The sequence below is a fragment of the Dasypus novemcinctus genome, chromosome 3, assembly GCF_030445035.2.
Source record: "Dasypus novemcinctus isolate mDasNov1 chromosome 3, mDasNov1.1.hap2, whole genome shotgun sequence".
Taxonomy (NCBI): Eukaryota; Metazoa; Chordata; class Mammalia; order Cingulata; family Dasypodidae; genus Dasypus; species Dasypus novemcinctus.
In genome coordinates, this window is record NC_080675.1 from 31488093 (window position 1) to 31511280 (window position 23188).

At 43.8% G+C, this 23188-nt stretch overlaps 1 protein-coding gene across 5 annotated transcripts; it reads right to left on the reverse strand.

The window, feature by feature from the left end:
* Positions 1-2682: 2682 nt before the first annotated feature.
* CIPC (CLOCK interacting pacemaker) lies at positions 2683-21995 on the reverse strand. 5 transcript variants are annotated; one of them, XM_058292987.2, is made up of 4 exons: positions 21676-21995; positions 15972-16159; positions 9615-9781; positions 2683-6223 (listed from the first exon to the last, which is right to left on the reverse strand). In XM_058292987.2, exons 2-4 carry the CDS (start codon positions 16105-16107, stop codon positions 5330-5332), a joined length of 1197 nt encoding a protein of 398 aa, XP_058148970.1. In that variant the 5' UTR covers positions 16108-16159; positions 21676-21995; the 3' UTR covers positions 2683-5329. The 5 variants fall into 5 exon arrangements, with proteins under 5 accessions (XP_058148970.1, XP_058148974.1, XP_058148973.1 ...); XM_058292991.1 differs by having other exon boundaries at positions 20816-21937; XM_058292990.2 differs by lacking the exon at positions 21676-21995 and adding an exon at positions 21530-21603.
* Between the last annotated feature and the right edge of the window lie 1193 nt (positions 21996-23188).

Here is a 23188-nt window from a genome sequence, read left to right on the forward strand (position 1 = left end):
GCTGTAACTGAGATTCAGGTAGAAGATAGTTTAATTATTCCAGGCAAATGACAACCCTCAAGGGGTCGAGTGCCTCCCTGAATTCCATTGCTGGGTTTGTGTGCAGCGAGGCCACGCTGCTCGGCAGAGCAACTTTATGACACTTTATAGACACACCCAAGTTCTGCTCCTCCCTGTGTTCTCCGGAGGTCAGATGTACAGCAGGGATCCCCCCTCCTCTATGAGAAAGGCAACTGGAGAGGCAGAGGCGACAGCTGGAAGAGTGGGGGCATGTTCGCTGCTTCCTGCTGCCTCTTTCTCCCCAGCGACTCTCATCGCGCCATGTCCCCCAGGCAGGCCTCTTTTCATCTCTCTTTTCTCTTCCCAGGTGGATGAAAGGTGACACACACAAGGTTGCGGCCAGAACAAAGACCTCACAAGGTGCCACAGCATCCTACGGAGTCTGTAACTATTCACAGTGAGAATATACCAGGGGCCAGGTGGGGTTGGGAAGGCGGAGGTAATTCTTCATTGGCGCAGTTTCTCTTTGGGGGGCTGGAAAAGTTGGGTAATGTATAATGCTGATACTATCACAATGCGAGTAACACCACTGGATTATATATCTGAATGTGGTTAAAAGGAGAAATTTCAGGTGGTATATATGTTGCTAGACTGAGAATTAAAACAACAAAAACCATAGGACTGCACAACACAGTGAACCCTAAGGTAAAGTGCGGTCTATAGTTAATAATACAATTATTCTCTCATCAATTTTAACAAAAGTTCCACACTAAGGCCAAGTGTTAATAATGGGGGTGGGTATACGGGAACCCTGTATTTTCTGCATGAACTTTCTGTAAACCTACAACCTCTCAATTAAAAAACAAAACAAAACCCAAGATGTTCTTTCTAACACATGCAGAAGCACCACCCCAGGTTGTAGGGAGAGAAATCTGAAAGGAAACCAAAGGTAATAGACATTCTCTTCAAAATTGACAACCAGTTTTGCAACCTTCACCTCCGATGAAAAGAAAGGACTGTTTAGCAGTGACTGACCAGGAAAGAACATGATTTGACTTAACCCCATATGATTCTCCTTTGGAGCTTTAGAGTAGTCTACTTTCGCCGCATCCAGATAATCTTAAGAAAGGCAAAACGAGTGCAGACAGGCAAAACGAGTGCAGACTGGCAAAGAGCTTCTGCTCTCAGAGCCACATATAGTAAAAAAAAAATCCGACAGAACACTGTAATATAAAACCATATTACTAGAGCACTAAGACTATTTTCTAAGCACCCCAGGGTTTTTTTTTTTTTAATCTATTAATTTTACAGGTCACCTGTAACATAGCTATATACATCTTACAAAAGGTTAGAGCTGGGAAGCACCTTAAAGATAACTAGTTCAAATTCCTTATTATTCAGCTGAGAATGACATGTAGAGAGGTTAAGTGACTTATCTGGTTACGTGGGTAATGGGCTGAGATGACCCCTGAACACAGGCTCAGTCCCCATCCCACCAATCTATCATCTGTAGCGATGTCATAAAAGATGTGGATTAAGCAGACATGTTCATACTCTCTTGCTTTCTGAAATCTTTTTAAGGAAGATGGTTCTCTTTATATGAGGAAGGGTCATCTCTAGCCATCTTTACCCATTTCATTTCATTTTAGTTTTCTTAGAGTCCTATTTTAAAAAGTCACTTAGGGGAAGCAGATGTAGTTCAACTGATAGAGCATCGCTTAACATATGCAAGGTCCAGTGGTCGATACCCAGGGCCTCCTGGCATGTTTGGTGAGCTGGCCCACGCGCAGTGCTGCTGTGCACAAGGAGTTCTATGCCACTCAGGGGCACCCCCCATGTAGGGGTGCTCCACAGCGCAGGAGAGCCACCCCGTGCGAAAGAAGTGCAGCCCGCCAGGAATGGCACTGCATACATGGAGAGCTGACGTAGCAATGGGACTCAACAAAGAGACAGATTCCCGGTGCCGCCTAACAAGAATGCAAGCAGACATAGAAGAACACACAGTGAATGGACACAGAGAGCAGACAATAGGAAGGAAGGGGAGAGAAATAAATAAATCTTAAAAAAAAAATCACTTAGAATATTGGGTCAGACAGAAAGGAATTAGATTTTAGTAGACCCACCCCAGGCTTTGAATGACGACAAACTTTTTACTCCCCCAGCATCTTAAAGATCCAGGGTGGGGGCACGTTGACTGGCCTTGGGGAGCAGGGAGGACTCCACCGGTCTCCCTGAAAGGGAGGAGCAGAGCTTTAGGAGGTAGGGAGGAAGGCTTGGAGGCATACTTGTTAAGGGCCTCTACTGTTGAAAGAACTTACTTAGTGTGGCTTTCGTTCCTCCCAGGATATGACTACAGTTTTATTGCAAGTTTGTTGTGAAAGGGTTCAGACCACATGGAAGAAATGACTGGGATGTATTCTCCTCTCCCTCCTCCCAGCCTATCCACTATAAACCTCCAAGACGCCAGCGAACATCAGAGTCTTCATTTGCCCGAAGACTGCCTGCATTTCCTTGTAAGTTTACACTGGGCAAAGTCAAAACAATGAATTTCCATGAGTCCAGTTTCTAATCCCAACACTTCAAAATGACATGAGGATGTATGAATGAAAATTAAATCAATTCACATATTTGCTCTAGATTTCACTTGGTAGTTTTAAGCAGTGATAAAGCAAAAAGGCCAAATACTTTTCAAGTAAGTGACTTTTATTTCTCTCTGACATTTCACAGTCAATTTCTACAAAACTTCACACTTTTGCAAAAGAATTCACATTTGGTAAATAAATTTCTACCCTACAGAATTCATAGCTGGAAAAACACTTCAATATATGCACGAAAGTTACTTTTCTGTTCAAGGAACCACAGTGCAGAAGAAAAGTCAGACAATATTATAATCAATAAAAAGCAATGAGAGAGTAATAAATTACAAGTGCCATTAAACTTCATTCCCATAACTAATTTAATCAGCAGCTTTTCCTAAATGTGTCTCAGCATTGCTCAAAAAATCTACCAAACGTTCTCTTCAGGGTTGGTCTGAGCTAAGAAAGGCTTCTCACTTTCAGCCAATGGTAGCTCTGCCACAGTACTTCATACCAGATCGAACCATGCATCGCTGAGACCATCACTACTTACACAGCCTGTGCAACCAACAGAGGTCCTTCTGGTCTACTCCGAGGTTCTTTCATCTGACAATCTGGCTTCTGGCTCCAAGAATCTGCAGGCCGCCAATGAGCTCTCCTTCCAAGGTCTAGCTTCTCTAACTTAGCTTCATCTGCTCACAGCTCCACTAGGAGGAGAATACCCATGCTAGGAGCCTAAAGAGACTTCCAGCACCAAGTCACCAAGTCAGAGAAGAGCCAGGGGATGCTGCTGCTTCTCCCTGCCACTCAGCAGTGAGGATCGATGATGGTTTTCATCATCTTTTACCATAATCGGAAGAGAAATGCAAGCCTGAGTCTAGGAAGAAGGATCCAAGAGGCTTATAGCTAGCTCCACAAAGGGTTTTTCCAACAGAATAAATTTGGTTCTCAGCAAGTGTTTTCTGATTTTGACACTCAGTAAGGCTCATGACTGGTGCCCAGACTGTTCTGCATGCACCTGTCTCAACAGCTTTGCTGCCAAACCTATTCTGCCAAAAAGGAAGCTTCCTAGCATGGTGCCCAAAGCGGAGGTGCTAGAGCCCCACCCAAAGTCAGGGCAGGCTATGGGAGGGGGGCCAAGAGGAAAATATTCAAAGGAGCTGGGACTTTTGAAAGACCCATTTCCTCTGATTTAACAAATTCTTTCAGAAAGCAAATGGCAGTAATAATTCTGCATTCACCAGGAGAAGCTACAGAATTCACCAGGTTAACTTCTAAATTGATGATATCCACATTCCACATTTGAGAGCCAAGTGTAGGTGATGTGAAGTCTTTTAATTTTTATGCTATGGTTAGAGTTATTACTACCTAGTCAATATGATCATTAACTTCTGGCCTTGGTAAAACTTCAAGAACATCTTCCTTGCAGAAAAGATGAGCTGATCATATATTTAATTCCTCATTAAGGGAATTTGTAAAGTACAACGATTTTCAGGAGCATGAAATTGTAAAATGAGAGGATAAAAACTTTAGTATTTAGAAATACAGTTTACCTATACAATGAAGCAGAAGTCAATGTGTATTATCATCTGAAAATTCTCACTGCATTTTTCATTTCTAGATGAACTTCACATAACCAGCATTACACCTTTGGCTTTGCTGTCAATATCCAACACGTGAAAGAAACACAGGAGATTCTGCTCCACTGCCACTCCACCTCACCACGGCATGGAACAAGGGAGAACTACAGATGTGAGAAGAAAAGGGAGAAGATTTTCCAATATTTTGTGGACTTCTGTATTGTAATCTCAGGATGACTTTACTAAAGTCGGAGTTTATCAAATAATAATCACATCTTTCCTTTTTTATATATATAAAAAAGAAAGGCGGGTGAGGAACAAGAAATGGCAGAGGGTTAATTTATATTACACTCTTAGTATCCACCAAAAGTTATGCTTAAAATTCACTGTTTCAAAGAAGAGGGGGGAAAAAGCATAAACCACTAGAATCTTCCAGCTCCCCACCAAAAGATGCTATGTCTACTTTCTTCAGACTCTAGGTCAAAAAATCAATTCATCAAATACAATTTCACATGGTACTGAACCCATCCCATACTTTCTGAAGTTCTTTTGCCTGCTAACTCAAGTGAAGAGAAATCTGGCTTGTGATTAAAGTATATGAATTAAATGATTCTACCCTTTCCCCTTGACTTTCAAGTTTAAGAAATCAAATCCTTAAGTGATTAAGTTGTTTGTATCCTAGGCCCAACCCATGCCCAAAGCATTTTAGGTTTCGCCCAACTGGTGTGATCTCTTGTGGAATGCACACACACCTCCTATTTTTCTCCATGACTAAGACACTCAAGGGAAGATCCACAAAGGGACCTTTATGTGGCGTGCTCCGTGGCTTGACAGGTGCATGCTCACCCACATCACTGTACCCTTGATCCTGGTGAGTGGGAAGGTGGGAGGTGACAGCTAGAAGAGCCTCACACGGCCATCTCTCCTGCCTTGTCCATGACCCATTTGAGTGCCTGTAGGCTAAGGAAAAGGGACTCAAGGACACTCTGAGTTGCAGGTCATTAGTGGGATGGAGGCATACGGAATCTGGGCATAGACCACAGGTTAGGACAGCAGCCAGGTACTGGCACGTGACTTCATAAGTGAAAAGCTCTCACCTAAGCTTAGGGAAACAGGAGGAAACAGTAAGAGTTAAAAGAACCACTCAAGTAACAGGAAAACATGCCTTCTGTGCTATATGTCTGGGTGATCAGAGAACACATCCAGATCACTACCAGTATGACTTGACCCAGACGTTAGAGATGCCTGTAGCTTGGCCCAAGCCTGTGGAGCCCTGCTCTTGGTGGCCTCTATAAACAGCTGCGTTTGTTCTTTCAGCTGATCTAGTTCCACCTGAGTTGCCTGGTTCTGACGAATCAACTCCTTGGTTTTCAAAGTGATCTCCAGCAAACCAGATTTGTGCAGAACTACCAGGGTATTCTGAAAGCGCCTATGTTTGCTCTGCCGCTGCTCTGAAAAGATATCTGGGCTGCGACAGAGGTGCTCTGCAGCCCATAAAGGTGAGCTGTAACTGGCTGGCAGAGGGGAAAGGGGGGAGTTGCTCTCTAACCCGTGCAGAGTACTGTCTGCTGCACAGACAGGACTGGCGGGAGAAGCGAAGGTCAGACTGGGAGCTTTAGCCACGTGGCTGCTGGACACTGGCTGAAGAGTCTGTGGACTTCCACCTGCCACCAGGGAGGGCACACCCTGCAGAGCTGAGTCCTCGGCAAGTTTGGCGCTAGGGGTTGCTGGAGTCGAGGAGCTGGATGGCACAGCACCAGTCTTGGTTGGCTCACTGGGAGATGAGGTTGGCCCAAGTCTCTCTGAACAGATTTTCTTCTGTACCCCACTTTTTCCTCTTTCTTCTGGGCTGAGGGAAAGGCCCCTTTTGCCCGGGTGTGGGGCTATTTTGGTGTAAGAATTTAGAATGGGCAAGTAGTTTCTGGAGTCCAACTTTTTGTCCCCAGCATGGCCTGGGCTTACAGGAGATGGTACAGGTGGGTGGAGGAATAAGAGCTGTGGCTGCGCTGAGATCACTTCAAAGGAGGGCTGGACCGTCCAGGACTGGAGCTGGGATGAGCTGCTGCCCTGAAAAGAAAGGAAGAGAGCAGCGTTCCACTTACTGCCTGCTGAAAAGGACAGACGATTGACGCTTTTGTCAAAGGGGCCAAACAGAGCTGCAGATATTTATAACCATTTCAGTATAGAGCTTCCCTTGTTAAGAACATGATTGGAGAAGAAGTGGTTGAAATCAATTCATGTCTGATACCACAATTTTTTTTCACTTTTCCTAAGGGAAAACTAGAGGTAATATCTATTTTTACTCAAATGCTGTTACTCAGAAAAAGAAAATGTAGATAGCTGAAGTGATGATAGTGTTAAGGTCATGATGGAGGTAATGAAAATATGGACATACAGTTTCTCAGCAAAAATTAAAATGTGATAATCTAGGGAAGCAGATTTGACTAAATGGATAGAGCATCGGCCTACCACATGGGAGGTCCAAGGTTCAAACCCAGGGCCTCCTGACCCATGTGATGAGCTGGCCCACGCGCAGTGCTGATGTGCGCAAGGAGTGCCGTGCCACACAGGGGTGTCCCCCACGTAGGGGAGCCCCATGTGCCAGGAGTGTGCCCCATGCGAGAGAAGTGCAGCCTGCCCAGGAGTGGGGCTGCACACACGGAGAGTTGACACAGCAAGATGATGCGACAAAAAGACACACAGATTCCTGGTGCTGCTGACAAGCATACAAGCGGATACAGAAGAACACACAGCAAATGGACACAGAGAGCAGACAACAGGGGTAGGGGGAAAGGGAGAGAAATAAATACAAATAAATTTTTTTTTAAAAGTGATAATCTCAAGAATATAAATATGACTTTACATCAGTCTACCTGCCTTTAGTATACCTGGAACCACTTTACCAAAAACAACTTTTGATTTAAAGTTGCATGTTGGCAGGAGTCTATGTGACACTTGACTAGCATAAAACCATTCAAAATAATAATGCCACCATTTGCTGGGTGTTTACTATAGGCTTAGCACTGTGTGTGACATTTTCCATGGGTTATCTCATTCATTCCCCATAACCACCCCCCAAGGCAGCTATCATATCCTATTTCATAAATAGGAACCTAAGATACCGAAATAACTTGCTTTAAGTCACAGAGATACAAAGTATGGAGCTAGGATTCCATCCTGTCTGACTCTAACCTTTGTTTTATGACTCCTCAATTGGAGACTGTAATTTTTAATTAATGTACTGATTTAGAGGGAAGTCTAATAACATCTAGGAAGGAAGGGCATGGCTACTTGTCTCCAATATCTAAAAGCAGTCAAGTTACAACCTGGTCCCAAAATTATGAATGTAGACAAGGGCAGACAGAGGGACTCACTTATGTGAAGACAGCTATGGACTACCTTCCCACACACATACACACACACTTCACACACATCTCAGCCTCATAGATGCTGGGCTAGGAACTACAGCCAACAATCATTCATCTCAAATTCTTATACTCAGGCTTGGGCAGTGCGGAGTCTGTTCTGGAGTCCTCTTGATCTCTTCAGACAAGCAATGCTTAGGACCTTAAACCCCAGATCCAAAATCTTGGGTATCTTTCAAAGTAGAGATCAGTCTAGTCCAGCTCAGTCAGAAGCAAAACTTCAGTCCTAAGGGTTAACCTACAAGGCAAATGGATCTAAAAATACACAATCCATTGCCTTTCCAAGATGGTTTTACCTGACTGTTCTTCCTAATGGTTTGTTATGCCCACTGTCCAAAGATATACTTAATTAGCTCTATTCATTATGTTTTACAAATTATTCATCAGAGGGAATGGAACAAAATTTTAGACTTGGACAGGTTCTTGGAATCATTTCACATAGAGCTTCAGGTTAAGGTGAGGAAATTGAGGCCCACAGTGGTTAGGTAACTGTGCAAGATCATACAGTTCCTTAGCAGAGCTGGAATCAGACCCTTCAAAGAAAAACTCCTCAAACCAAGCAGCAATAATCAATTCACTATACAATATACAATATGCAGAGATTTAAAAAAACATATTATTATTTTAACTTTAGAATATTCTATCATGTTTAGAAAAAGGAAAAAAAAAAGCCCTAGACTGTTACATTAAATCAGCCTATCCCCAAGAAGACTGTCTCCCGATGGAGCCCAGCAGCCACCTGTCGGGCCTGTGTCATGAAGAATGTGCCTACGCACTCCCTAACCGTGGGCTGTTCTCAGCCTAAAGAAGGGACACAAACACAGACATGCAAGAGTAACAAGGCAGACAAGAGAAAGGGAGGAAAAGAGGCAGGAGAAAGGAAACCGGGCAGGGGGTAAGCTGCCACAGCACTGGCGGGGCCAGGGCAATCTCGTTTGGGCACTATTTCCTGTCTTTGTTCACTCTTTTCGTTTCAATAAGGAGAGATGTACTTCCAGCTCAAACGTGATTCGCCAAGAAAAATCTTCCTTCCAAATGCACCAGGCTATCTTGTTGAAAATCAGTTTGTGTTCCTCAGAAATAACTAGGTAATAATTAAGAGGTTACTGTTTCTTATCAGATGACAGCCATGCTTTTCTAACATTTTACCTAAGGTGGGAAGGTCAACTACATAAAGCCAGATTCCACCTGCCACTATCTTCAAGCAGCTTCATCAGTGGACCCCAGTGGGAACTGGGATATGTTTTCAGAGTAAAGCAAGGTGAAGTTAAATGTTCTTTGGGTTAAATTGATCTTTTTCTATTCCTCAGACTTCTCTATTCTAATTTAGCCAAGTTCATAGGATTGTGTTCTCAGTTTCAGACACTGGAGCTTAGCTTTGATTTTCATCTAAGACTTCTTTCATATCTAGACAATAATCACATAATATGCATAGTTATGTAATAAAGCTCAAAGCAGGTTATTTTTCAAATCTGCAACAGTGCTGTGTGGAATCTGCTAGTATAACCATACTAAATCAAGGAGCTTCTTGTCACTTATAAAATGGCTTTGGCTGATTACTAAGAAAATTCTCAGAATGTGACATAAGAAACATGGAAATTGCCTCTACCTCTGAAACCAATAAATGCGTCTTACATTTCCAGATTCCCAGGGCAATTCAAATGAGAAAGAAATTCTTCTGCATCTGTCTTAAACTCTGCCACATGTTAGACTGCACAACTGAAATAATGACATTTCTGTTTGGTCCCTTGATATATGACTAAAGCACTTTGAGGTCTCTTTGGACTACAGATACAGAAATAAAAGTCTACTGTCTAAAAATGAAAATACCTGCCACGATTATTGTATTCATTTTTAAAATAGTGTCAGTAGTTGAAAAGTGACATCCTCTCCCTGGGATAGAAAACATGCAGCAGTGTGGTTTTAGTGGTTGGTTTCTAAAATCTCTCCGTGGCAGAGAGGATGAGCCTTGGGACAAAGAGTGCTCAGAAACTTGAACTTGCACAGACTTTAGGAGCCAGCAGACCCCTCACCTGTTTGACCAGCACATTCTTCATGACGACCATGGGGGGCAGCGCAGGGAAGGCATTGTTTGCAGTCTTGGAGCTCTGCCCCGGCCTGTCTTCGCTCCAGCCTACAGCACGCAGCATGTCCTCGGACTCCATCTGCTCTGCAGAGCTCAGGCATTCCGAGCTCCCATCTGGTGGGCAGAAGAATGGTTGGTTCATTTAGGCTCTAGGCTAGGGGCTCTCAACCCAGCTCCCAGGGAGCACTGGACCTTCGGAAATGGAATGCAACATTTGTGATAGGTGATTCTGTGCATTTTGCTGAGGAGAAGGTCTGTAACTTTCACCTGATTCTTGGTGGGATCCAGAACCTCCCCACCCCACAAAAAAAGTTTAAGAATCACTGCCCCAGGACCGCTTGACTTTCTTTCTAACATTCTTAATAGACAAAAGTCTACGGTGGCGGACTTGACCCAATGGTTAGGGCGTCCGTCTACCACATGGGAGGTCCGCAGTTCAAACCCCGGGCCTCCCTGACCCGTGTGGAGCTGGCCCACGCGCAGTGCTGATGTGCGCAAGGAGTGCCCTGCCACGCAGGGGTGTCCCCCGCGTAGGGGAGCCCCATGCGCAAGGAGTGTGCCACGTAAGGAGAGCCGCCCAGCGCGAAAAGAAGATCAGCCTGCCCAGGAATGGTGCCACACACACGGAGAGCTGACACAAGATGACCCAACAAAAGGAAACACAGATTCCCGTGCCACTGACAACAACAGAAGCGGGCAAAGAAGAACACGCAGAAAATGGACAAAGAGAGCAGACAACGAAGGTGGGGGGGTGCAAGGGGAGAGAAAGAAAGAAAGAAATCTTTTTTTTTAATTAAAAAAAAAATAGACAAATGTCTATATCAATTAGAAATCCCGTAATCAACACCACAGACTACAGGGAGGCTTCAGGAGAGTTCATTACTGTCAAAAATCTGTTTCTGAGGGAGAAGGGAATGTGTGATCCAAGGCAGGATCAGGACCTCTAGAGGCTATGGATACCATAAGATGTAATTATAATAATAAATTACAGCCATGATAAATTTTCTAAATGTAAAATTCTGGGTAAGTTCATCAAATCTGAAGTTAAAAAATTTTCTTTCTTTGTTCTCCCCCTCCCCACCCCCTTTTAAGTGCCTCCTTTGTTGGTGTCCTAAGTGCGGGCTAAGTGTGCCTACTGGGGATCCTGCACCATGAGTGACAGCAAGACGTTCTCCAAGAACTCCAAGGGAGAGAAAAGAGGGCCACCCTATTCCATATAAAAGACATGATTAGTTACCTGCTAGAAGAAACCAAGAGACTACTGAAAACCTGCTGTTGAGGAGTCTGAGAACATCTGAAATGCTTATCAGGAATCTCAGAGTCAGGTGGGAGAGGTGAAGCAGGTAGTAAGATAGGGAATCAATAGACAGATGTGGAACCTGGCAAGAGGTCCACGTGGACATCAATACCCCCAAGATGGCTGCTAGAAGGACTCCCCCCTGCCCCACCCCACAAGATCCTGCCATCCAGAACAAAGACTTCCTCTGGAGGCCAGAAGAAGCCCCAGATAGTCCCCAAGGACGTTATCATGGGACCCTCACAGGGAATTGATGGGTGGGGAAATCAATCAAAACAGCAAACAGCTGGAACTCCTGCCCTGCCATTAGCAAAAGGGTGGGATAATTAAGAGCTCAAAAAGCCACGTGAGGCCTGAAGAGGGCTCTTGCTCTCGTGCTCTCTCGCCTCTAGACCTGTTCCTTCCTCTGTGCGCCACTCTCGCCATTTTTCCTCTGCCATGTGGCCACACAAGTAAAACCTGGGCATTTATAATGTATAATGAGGAATTGTAGTCTTCTTTATCACCTCTCACCCCATTCCTCTCTACCTGGGATCCCTGATCTGTTATTTTCTCCCATTTCTCGTCCCTCCCTGCCTGAATAAATTACTGGACTAACTCACCTGATATGCTATTGAAATTCATTTCTGCAGCAAAGTCAAGAACCTAGATAAAATCCAGTAACAGAGGCAGGACTGGAATGCGAGTATAACTTTAATAAGTGCGACTGCCAAAACTTCCATTTTCCCACACTTGGAGAAAGACTGTGTGACCAGAAGGACATTCTTCAATAGAGGTAAAATTCAGAATCTCCAGAAAAGTTTCTTTAAAAATTACGAACGTTGGGTCCCTCCTCTCTGGATTGATAAAGCTGAACAGTGGTGTCCAGGCACATGTATTTTCACAAAGCACCATAAGAAGTCCAAAAGTGTACCTCTAGTTCCTCTAGTTAAGAACCATGAGGCCAAACAAAGGACCCCGGAAACAGTGTGCATATCAAGTACCTGGATCTTGGTTTCTAAATGCCATTCTGCACAAAAAAAGAAAACCAGAGCTCCTTGAAGAAATGGCTGATTCCAAGTCTTTGGCAGGGAAGGTACAAAATGAGCCTGGACTTCTTGTTGTCCCAGAAAGCTAAGAAGTGCTCAAACACTAAGGGGGACATGGCAAAAGGACATGGGGACTATCTACAAGGGATTCCAAACTGGCCAAATTTAGGACAATTTGAATATCAAAAAGAAGAGTAATGTCAATGGATCAACAAATTGAATTACAAAAGATTTTCAGGAATCCATAGTGATGCTCAAAAAAAGGGGATGGGGGATGGAAAGCACTGTTTTACAAAAGAAGGTCAGCTAATAAATGTACAAAGAATGATGGTGTGGGAAAATCCACCAATGTCATAATTGATTCAGGCAAGGACCATCAATAGATGCTAAAACCACTGGGATTTGTTGGGGAAAAGGACAGTCACACAACTTCAAAGTACCAACTAACAGATTACTCACTAATTACAAAGGAAACAGGGTACTTTTACAATGAAGAAATCTGGCACACTCTTCTTTAAGCAAGTGATCACTGGAGCATCACCAAGAATCAGACAGATTTATGAGTCTCCTTATATATTGCCTTGGGAAGGAAACAACATCAGTGATATAGCATTCTGGTAAAAAATGTTTATTCTGACTCTAATAATGAGGAAACTATCAGAAAAAATCATATCGTGGGACATTCTACAAAACAACTGGCCTGGCTCATTGAAAGCTGTTAATGACATGGAAAAAGAAGAAAGAAAGAAAAGATGGGGAGCTGTTCCAGATTAAATATGACTACAAAGATAGGACAACTAAATGCAATGCACCGTCCCCAGTTGGATCCTGGATCCAAAACAAATAGACAAAAAGACAAACTGTTATAACGGACACCGTTGGGAACATGAGAAAAATCTGAATGTGGACTCTATCTAATGATAACTGTATCTATGTTAAATTTCCCAGGTATGATAATTGTAGTTATATCAAAGAATGTCTCTTTTTTAGGACATACATACTCAAATATTTAAAGAGGATGTGTCAAGTGTCTGCAAATTGTTTTCAAATGATTCAGCCTCTTTCTCTCTATATAGAGAGATAAAGCAAATATGGTAAAATAACAATCAAAGGATCTGAAAGATATCTAGGGTATTTATTTACTTTTACATAGATTTGAAGTTTTTCAAAATAAAAAGTTGGGAGAATAATTAAAATGGAAAATGCTACCTTGGTTTTGCAAATTTTATCATAGTCTAAGATAAGTGGAATAACTCAGGCAGTGATGAAATCAATGGCCCCTGGCTCAGGACTGGCTGGGGGCATTCACTGGGGCTACTTATTGGGACATAATGTGTTATGATTACCTTTTATTTATTTATTTTTTTGGAGGTCCTGGGGCAGGGGATTGAACCCAGAACCTCATATGTGGGAAGCCGGCACTCAACCACTTTAGCCATAACAGCTCCCCTGACTTGGATTTTTCATTTTTTTTGTTTGTTGCTTGTTTTCAGGAGGAACCGGGAACCAAACCTGGGACCTCCCATGTAGGAAGCAGGCGTTCAATCTCTTGAGCCACATCTGCTCCCTTATGATTACTTTTAACACCACCTTAGGTCTGAATAGTACAATACTTTTTTTAAACTTTTTATTATAGTAACCCATATAGAGCACAAAATTTCTCATTTTAGCCACATTCAAGTATACAATTCAGTAGTATTAACTATATTCACAATATTGTGCTACCATCACTGATATTCATTACCTTCCTTGTTCATCACCTCAAAAAGAAACCACTTACCCTTTAAGCTATTAACTCTTTCTTCCTGTCCCTGATAGTTTATGAACCACCACATGTCTCTATGAAGTGTGCTTCTTCTAGGTATTTCATATAAGCAAGATCGTACAATATCATGCTACAATGCAACAACAAAAAGACAACCTAATTTAAAAAATGGGCAAGTGACTTGAAGAGATATTTCTCTTAAGAAGATATACAAAACACACGAAAAGATGATCAGCACCACTGGTGTCAGGGAAATGCACATCAAAACCACAACGAGATAGCACTCCACACCTGCTAGGATGGCATGGCTATAACTTAAATAACAGAGAATAAGTATTGGCAATATAGAATGGTGCAGCCACTGTGGAAATCAGTTTGGTGGTTCCTCAGGAAATTGAAAATAGAATTACCATGTGACATAACACTCCTCTCCTTGATATATATTCAAAAGTATTGAAAGCAGAGATGCAAACAGATATTTGTACAACGTTTATAGCAGCATTACTCACAATAGCCAAAAGGTAGAAGCAACCCAAGTGTCCACAATGGATGAATAAATAAACAAAACGTGGTATATGCATGCAATGGAATATTATTCAGCCATAAAAAGGAATGACATCCTAATACATGCTGCAACATGTAGACATCTTGTTGAGTGAAATAAGACAGATACAAAAGACAAATGTTATATCAAGAGTACAATACTTTTTACAGTACCTCTACACAGCAAATGAGGAAACTATCAGAAAATTTCAGATTGTGGAACATTCTAAAAACAACTGGATTGGCTCTCAAAGTTGAAATCATGTCAGAAGGAGAAGGACCAAATGTCAAAAGGATTAGGAATAATGGGTAGTAGGATTATAAATTACACTTTTCTGAATTTCTAAGTTTCTACAATGAACATGCATTACCTTCATAACATGGGAAAAAAGACAAAAAACTTTATATTCAAAGAGAAAAGACATTAGGTCTGCAGTGTTTCCCAAACCTGCCTGATTCAAATAAAGAAACCCTTGTTAAAGTACCAGACTCCAGAGTCTCCCCCAGACCTTCTAAATCAGAATCTCCAGGGGAGGGGGTCCTGGTGATTAGTTGTTCTAGCGAATGCCTTGGATGAACATTATAATGAGGCAGATTTAAGAAACCATGCTGAGAGATACAGAAGGAAAACTTAAAGGGCTACTAGTTGGCTTGCCCTGCCCAGACTGTCTTGGCACTGGGCAGGGGCAACTAATTCCTCTTATTCTAATCCCCTGCTCAGTGCTATGTTCCTCTCTGAGCAACAGTCTATTTATACTCTGGCTTCTCAAGCAGAATGCCTACAGGGACAAAATACACTAATCTTAGAATGAGAGAGCTCTAGTTTTCCTGACAGCTGCATTTACACTATAAATTAATAAATCAACAAGACTGATTGATCAGTCTCTGTAAGCTTGGGCATTATTTAACTTCCCCTAAGAGAAGGCTCTACTCTCAGGATGCTAACCCGGCCAGGAGCCCCTGACATCATACCTCTGCATCCCCTGGGCCAAAACTGTTGACATTTAGAACCATATTCCAATCACTATCTCCAGACCAGGAAATAAAAAAAGAGCCTCAGCACAAAATCAAAAGATTCCCTAGGAAAGCAGCTAGCAATTCCAGGTAAGATTTAAGGCAAACTAGTAAAGAAATTTGATTTTTTTTACTCCCTTGTCTCTTTGCAATGGGGCCAGGTGGCTGACAGTCCAAAAAACACAATGTATAGATTCTAGGGAGATGAACTGTGAGGGAAAATGTTTTTAAACTCAGCAAAATTACTTTCTTAGCAAAAAAGTTATCTTAAATTCTATACTACTTTTGTTTAACTGACAACCTTCCAACTTGTTACATGGTGACAATATGCACTATTTTTTCCACTGCAATGTTAACTATTCCTATGAAAAAGGAGCCAAAACAACAGAATTACACATACCTAAATTTTTTTTAATCTAGTAACTCCTTGCAATGGTTGGAAGTATAAGATTTAAAACTGAGAGTCTAGCTTGAAAAAATATGTCAGATCTTCCTTTCAGAACCACCCCCATGATGACCAGACAGCACCCTGCCACATGGCATCAGAATGACCATTTTATCCTGTACATGAAAGCTTTCCATCCTTATCACACAAATGAGAAGAAACGTTCCAGGCAAATCATTGATTACAATGTAGAAAGCATAAGGCGTTTTAACCTGAAAATCCAGAGTCCTTATCTGACTCAGCAGTGGCCATGCCGAGTTGACGAGCCACTTTGTTCATCTCTGTCCCTTTGCCTAATTTGGCCGAGAGTCTTCTGGGGCTCTCTCTGGGTAGGTTTTTCCTTTCCATGTTCTACTGGGCTGGAAGCAGCTTCATCAATACTCTTTTCATCTGGATTGCCCTGTGAAAAACAACAATTACATAAGATGTCATGCTTTGAGAGCTGAAAGAGGTGATCCCAAGAGTGAGGAGTAAAGGAAAGGCAAGGAAAGCTGGCCTCGCCCCCTTCCACTAGATCTGCTCTGAGGTCTCGGCTGACCAAGGCTTCAAGGTGACTGAACAGTAGCATGCAGCTGCGCAGTCCTCCTACTGCCCTCTAATTCCATCACAAATTCAAGACACACAAACCACACACAGTGGAGGCTTTGGAAGGAGCTAACAAAGGCACATTTTATTAGGCTTTTTGGAATGGGAACCAGGTCAGCTCACCCTGCGCCCTGAGGAGAGGAGAGGAGAGGAGAGGTCACACTGCTGGGGCAGGCCCTGCGCCCCAGGTACGCACCAGCATGTTTGTGAAACTACCGCCACCTCCCATAGTATAGTTTCTCTAATTAACCTCTCGCCTCTCTGGCTGAGGTAATGAGTAGAATAAAAACAACTCCTTATAATAAATGTATGCTATCTTTCGGCCTGAAACACACTTTTATGCACAAATAAGACATAAGTCATAATGTGCCTATAAAACGTGAGTTCACAATATTATTGCCGTGAATGTTATCTCAGTTGAGCCTCACAATGACCTCCTCAGTTGCATTTTTGCCCGGAGGAAGCTGAGGCTCAGATAAGTGACACTCAACCATTTAAAGCTATTTACCAAGTGCCCACTATGAATCTGGCATTGTACTAGGACCAGGGATATAAAGTGACTAGGACAGACATGGTCCCTACCTTCCTGGAGCTGGCATTCTAGGGAGAGAGACAGACATTAAGCAAATAATCACAAAACTAATTAATTACTATTTTGATAAGAGCTACAGAGGGAAGGTGCTGATGGTCTGGAGGGCCCTGGGAAAGAAAGGCTTTCCTGAGGAAGTGACCAGTAGGTGGGATCTGCAGCAGGGTGGGAAGGAGTTAGTAGGAGTCAGCTACGTCGAGAGGGATGGATGAGGTATGGAGGTGTGCTGCAGGCAGTGTGAGGGCCCCCAGCACGCAAGGAGCTCAGCACATCCAAAAAGCTGAAAGGCCAGGGGGACTGGAGGGCAGTGCTGAAGGGTTAGGGTGCTATGCACAATCGAGAGAGGCAGGTGGGCAGCAGCAAGGCAGTGCCTTGTAATCCATGTTAAACTTTGATATTAACTGAAAAGCAATGGGGAGCCACAGAAAAATTTTAATCAGAAGAGTGATCGGATGCTGGGCTGAGCCTGAATTGGAAAGAGGCAAGAATGACACTGAGAACATTCAGATACCACCATGGTAGTCCAGGTGAATTAAAGTGGTGGCAAAAGCAATGGAGATGGAAAAAAGTGGACAGAATGGAGACATCTACAAGGCTGACTTGATTTTTATATGTAGGGAGTAGATGGTGGTACCATCTCCTAAACTAGGGAGACCAGGTGGCAGGTGGGATGGGGCGAGAGGGGTGATAATTAGAGTTCAGTTTGAGCCGTGTAGAGTTTGAAGTGACAGTGGGTCATCCAAGTGGAGATGCTAGGTAGGCAGACAGATATACAATTATGCGGCCCAGGAGAGCCGGCTAGATTTTCCCCAGTGACATACAGCTAGTCCATAGGAGTCCAGACCTAGGCTAATTAACTGTGCAAAGAATGAGACAAGTTTGCTGAAGGGCTGGCAGAGGCTGAGAACATTCCCTCCATTGCAGGAAGGCTACTTGAGTCACCCAGGAATGGCAGCTGTAAGGTTGGCTTGATAAGAATACAAACAAAGGATAAAGAAAATAGGGGGAAAACAATAATGAAACTGGATAGCTGGTAGCAAAGCCTGGTTAATGTTTTAATTCACAATCCAATCAGGACTCACATCCTTTTGTCCTTCTGAGTAGGTAGACACAGGTCCCTTGTCAAACTGGTATATCTGGGATGCCCTGAAATGCCAAGTCCAAACATTTCTGCTAATATCAGATCTAGTGGAGAATATCAACCACTCAAGAAGTAGATGACGGATTCAAAATAAAATTAAATAGAAGACAACAATGCTTAGGAGCATCCTTGAACAACCGTCTGCCTCAAACTTTTGTACTCAAGAAAAGGAGAGTGAAGGGGACCACACCAATCTGAATGAGACTGAATTTTGAACATAGTTCCAAGTAAAACTTATTTGCATCAAATATAACTCATTTAAGGAGACTGGCTTCCTCATCAGTTTTGTTCAAATCAAGGACTCTTTAACAGGTTGCATGTTTAATTCTGTGCACATAAAAAAGAGACAACAGGGCTGTCACATCTTGCATAGCACTGTGTAAATAAAAGCAGTGATTCTCTGTTGGATGGCTATGAAGTGGATGGCCTGGTTGGGGGCGGGGGGGCAGGAATTAAAGTATAAAACTGTATTTGCAATTAAACCAGGATCCTTTTGTGTGAAATGCAACAAATAAGCATAATTTAATTTTCTTGCCAATGATATTGTCCAAAAGTGAATTGGAGGTGTCTTCAAAATGGATGTGGCTTGTGAATGGGCATTTAGACTCTTGCAAGTCTGAACAGGCTGCTGATTTAGATTAGGAAGGTGGCTCACATTAGCTGCAACTAATTAAGAATGCAAAAGAGTTTCACATTATCTTTAAAAACATGGGTTATTTCATAGGTATTTTAGGTTAAGCATCTTGATTTAGTGTTCCATAGTCCTTGTGACAAGAAAATGAAAAAGGGTATTGCTACTGTTGGTAAAGTGTAGTGAACAGAGCTACTGAAAAAAACTCAAATTTAATCCGGCTCATAGAGAATTTAAAGAACAATTATTGAATTGAATACTGAAATACTGGCAGATAAGTTAAAAGGAGAAAGGCTACAAAAATTGTAGATCCTGGGGAATTGGTGGCAGTTGGAAATAAGGAGTGCATAATTTACTTTAGAATGGCAAACCGCCTATTTTGGATGTGAGAATGTTTTAAACTATGAAAGGCCCTGGCCTAAGTCAAGTTGTCTTCAAGTATCACAAATCTTTAATGTCCCAAGGAGGTTCAAGTGGGATGGAGATGAAGAGTTCCATCCCACCTCACACTTCTCGTAGAGGAGTGGCTGGGAGTGGCCCAACGGATGTCAATTAGCTAGCGAACAACAGACCCACCCATCAGGGCTCGACCTGTGGCCTTGACAGGAAAGAAACAGGTGGAGGGGCGGCTTTTACAACAGGGCCATGCAAATGGCAGTCTGACAACGTCAAGAAGCTGCTCGATACTTTTTCCTCCTTAGGGAAGTTAGATATTAATAAGTTGATTAGGAGATGAAAATGGTTTACTAAGTTCTTATCCTCCATGTCATTTCTGCATTCCTGGCACAGACTGGAAGCCACTAACATTGCTTGACAAATACCTCTGATCCTCATGTGTCTAACTCTGCATTTGAAGGACTCCAACTAAACTCCAAAAACTGTCAAGATTGACCTAATTGGGCTTCTTATAAATGTACACGTAGTACATTGTCCAAAAGGTACCCAGAGGGCATAGAACACAATAAAACTCATAATGTAAATTTGATCAATAAATATAGACGTTCACATAAAAAATAAAATTATAACCAAAGTTTTGTAATTCATAAGTATAATTTTAGTGCTCCATAGCATTGACTCTCATTTCCATTTTTGCACTATTTACATTGAAGTCTAATTACTTGTCTCCTCAACCTCAAAGATTATTTTTTTCATCGTTTCAACTTCAGCCCCAACCATTAACAGGCATACAACACATGGGAGACACTTGGCAGAATAATAAATTTCAACAAATCTTTTGTCCTGCTGAGTCTGTGACAGCCCTAGCAGTTTAGCTGTCACCGAAATTCCCAAACAGCTTGAAGGTCAAGATTTTGCAATTCCAAACATCATGGTCACTTCAAGACCTAACTTTCATCACTGCAAGAAACAGATCAACCCTATATTCTATTTTTTTTTTTTTTTGTCAATCCCATTTTCTAAGATGAAATCATTCCTTTTTGAGCTCAGGAGGAAACTGATCACCAAGCAAATTAAAGGGATTTAAACTGGCTCTAACCCCCAAATAATCTCTGAAAATTTGGGTTTATGATAAAAAGGAGAGCCAAGGGTTACAAGGAAAGGATCTGAAATGCCGCTCTCAGATCTCTCCTTTTATAGATACCTGGCAACTGTCCCGAGAGCTCAAGTTCCCTTGAAAACGTGTCACGTGTATAACATGCGTGCACGGACAGAGAGGTGTGAGGTTAAAGCCCAAGCAGAGGCTTAAATACAATACAGTAACAAGGCCATTGAAAGTAAAGTCCTCGCCACCCAGAAAAAGATGAGTAATCCCAGTTAGAATGAAAATATATTTCTAGCTTTTTTTTCTGGAAGTTATTTTCTCTTCATCTGCATATTCAGAGATAGGATTCTGGAGGAATGTCTGTGTACTGTAATGGGGGAAAATGCATCTACCTAAATCTCTTAACATTCACCTTCCCCTTTGCATCCATTTCCATTCTCCAACTTGGCTGCTAACTTGTGTCAAAGATCCTGAACCCTGATTCCATACATTTTTAAATTTTGGGAACCGTGTATGGGTGGCTCCATTTTTCCCCTTTTAAAAAGATCAGATTAGAGAACAGCCAATTTCCTGCTTCCAGAAGGGTTCACAGTAACAGTGCCCACCTACCCATTCGCACGAGCCCACGCTGCATCTGTGCCAGACAGCATCAGCACCCTCCAGCCATCCACCAGCCCGCCAGCTCAGCAGGGCAGAACTGGGCAGACCCCAGTACTGTGCTGTGACTGGCAGGCCACCAGCTTCCCAGGACACACGCCCAGGCAGTGTGTACTGCCAGGACTTGGGCAACAGCCGGGAATCTGGCTCCGGCCTCTGCCGGGATCAGAGCTTCCCCCACCCACCCACTAACTTCTGACTTGTCACTGCCCATCTTTCACCTCCACTTCCCACCCCCCACCTCCTGGCGCCACGCCTGGCAAGCTGGCCACCCTGGGGAGATACCCAGCAAAGCGGATGACAGTAGGTCCCTGTAAAAGACAGCACACCTGTGCCGGGAGCCCAGAACGGGCCACTGTTCCCACCCTAGACTGAACGTCCCTCACCCCGCCGGCTGCGCGCCCACTCACTCGTTCCCTGCCCTCTGCTCCCCTCAGGCTCTCTCCATGTCCTGGAAGGGGCTAGACCAGCTCTAACCAACTCACACCATTACTCCTCGGAGAAGACCCCTTCTCGCAGTCCCTACCCCTCCCTCGATTCCCTCTCGCACAGTCCCCGCCCCCTCACAGCAAAACCAACCAACTAAACAGAGGAAAGGACGCACCATCCCTTGCTCCCTTCATTTGGCCCTCTGTCCCCCGAAAGCCTGCGTTCCCTCTCGCCTACCTCGCTCCCCTTCTTCTCTCCCTGGCTCCCACCTCCTTTCCCCCACGCTCCTCCCACAAACCTTCTCCAGTCGCGCCATCCCCGCTCCCCTTCTCCCCGCCTCCCACGCTCCCCGCCATCCCCGCACCAATCCCTCCCTTTCTCACCGAGGGCCAGGGTCGCCGTTCCACAACTGGCCCCGCGGGTCAGGTGGCGCATGCGTGAGCCCGGCCCCGCGGCTCCATGACAACCCGGCGGATCGCGGGGTCTGGAGCGATCCCGGGCTCCCGCCCCTTTCTCCTCCCCCCGCCTCCGCGGCACCTTTCGCCCGCCACGTGACCCAGCTTGGATGACCCTGCACCACGGAGACTGCTCGCTATCCTCCTAGAAGGGCCCTTTGAGAGGCATCTTTCCCCGACGCCGGAAAACGAGGCCTCACTGGGGGCGGGGACGTCCCTAAGAGGCCTGCGCTCTCTTCACGGAAGGCGGGCGTCTCTATGGTTGGCTTCTGGGGCCTCTGACGCCATTTTGTGCGGGGGACTCTGAGCCGCAAGCAGCGGGAGCACGTTTTTTGCGGTGCAGTTTTGAGAAACGCGGGTTGGGCCCTGTTATAGCAGATTTGGCCGGAGAAGTGATTCTTTTGAGGGAGCGGGTGGGGAGTGACCGGAGTGAGTCCGCTCTCTGGGTTAGTACCGCTTTAAGGTTGGGGACCGGGACAGGCCGCACCTGACTTGCACGCGGAGCCCTACGACTGAGTCCGCCGTGGGAAGGAGGCGGGGCAGCTTCGGCTCCATCCGGGCGTGGCAGAGGCGGCCCTAGACCTTACCCCCCCGCCGCTCACGTTGTTGCCACGCCTGTTACAGTGGTTTCTGTGTGTTCCCATCTGCCGCGCGCGAACCAGGGACGTGAAGAGTATTTTTGCAGGATGAGTGCCTGTCACTTGATGTTTGACTCACGTTGCTCCGTGCGACTGTCAGAGCTGGTGGTTTCTTATGGCTATTGTTTCTTTTGCCAGCTCTGCACTGGGAACACGTGTAACAACTGAAGAGAAAAAAAACGGGATTGGGAGCAGTTGAAGTGCTGATGAGCTCAATCAGTGAGCCGTACTTTTTAATTTTATTTTAAAATTAATTTATTAAAGTATATCACCCACACACAAACATACATAAACAATAAGTGCATAGCAATAGTTGCGAACTTACAAAACAAACATATATGACACCGTACAAGACCCTTATAACTCACCCTACCGCCAACACCTTGCATTTTGTTAAACCTTTTTAACTAATGATTAAGAAGCATTGTCAAAATATTACTACTAACCAAAGTATTTTTCCCCAACCCTATTATCATCTTTATATCATTTGTATATGAACACACATAAACAAGTATATAGTAAAAGTTGTGAACTTATAAAGCAAACATGCATAACATCATAGAAGTCCCATACATCAACCCTCCACCAACACCTTGCCTTGTCATGAGACGTTTGTTAAAAATTATGAAAGAATATAGTCAAAATCTTACTACTAATTATTGTCCTTGTATTTGGTGTGTTTTCCCCCAACCCACCCTATGTTTGTTTGTTTTTAAGATTTATTTATTTCTCTCCCCTTCCACCCCCCCACCCCGGTTGTCTGTTCTCTGTGTGTATTTGCTGTGTCGTCTTTGTCGGCTTCT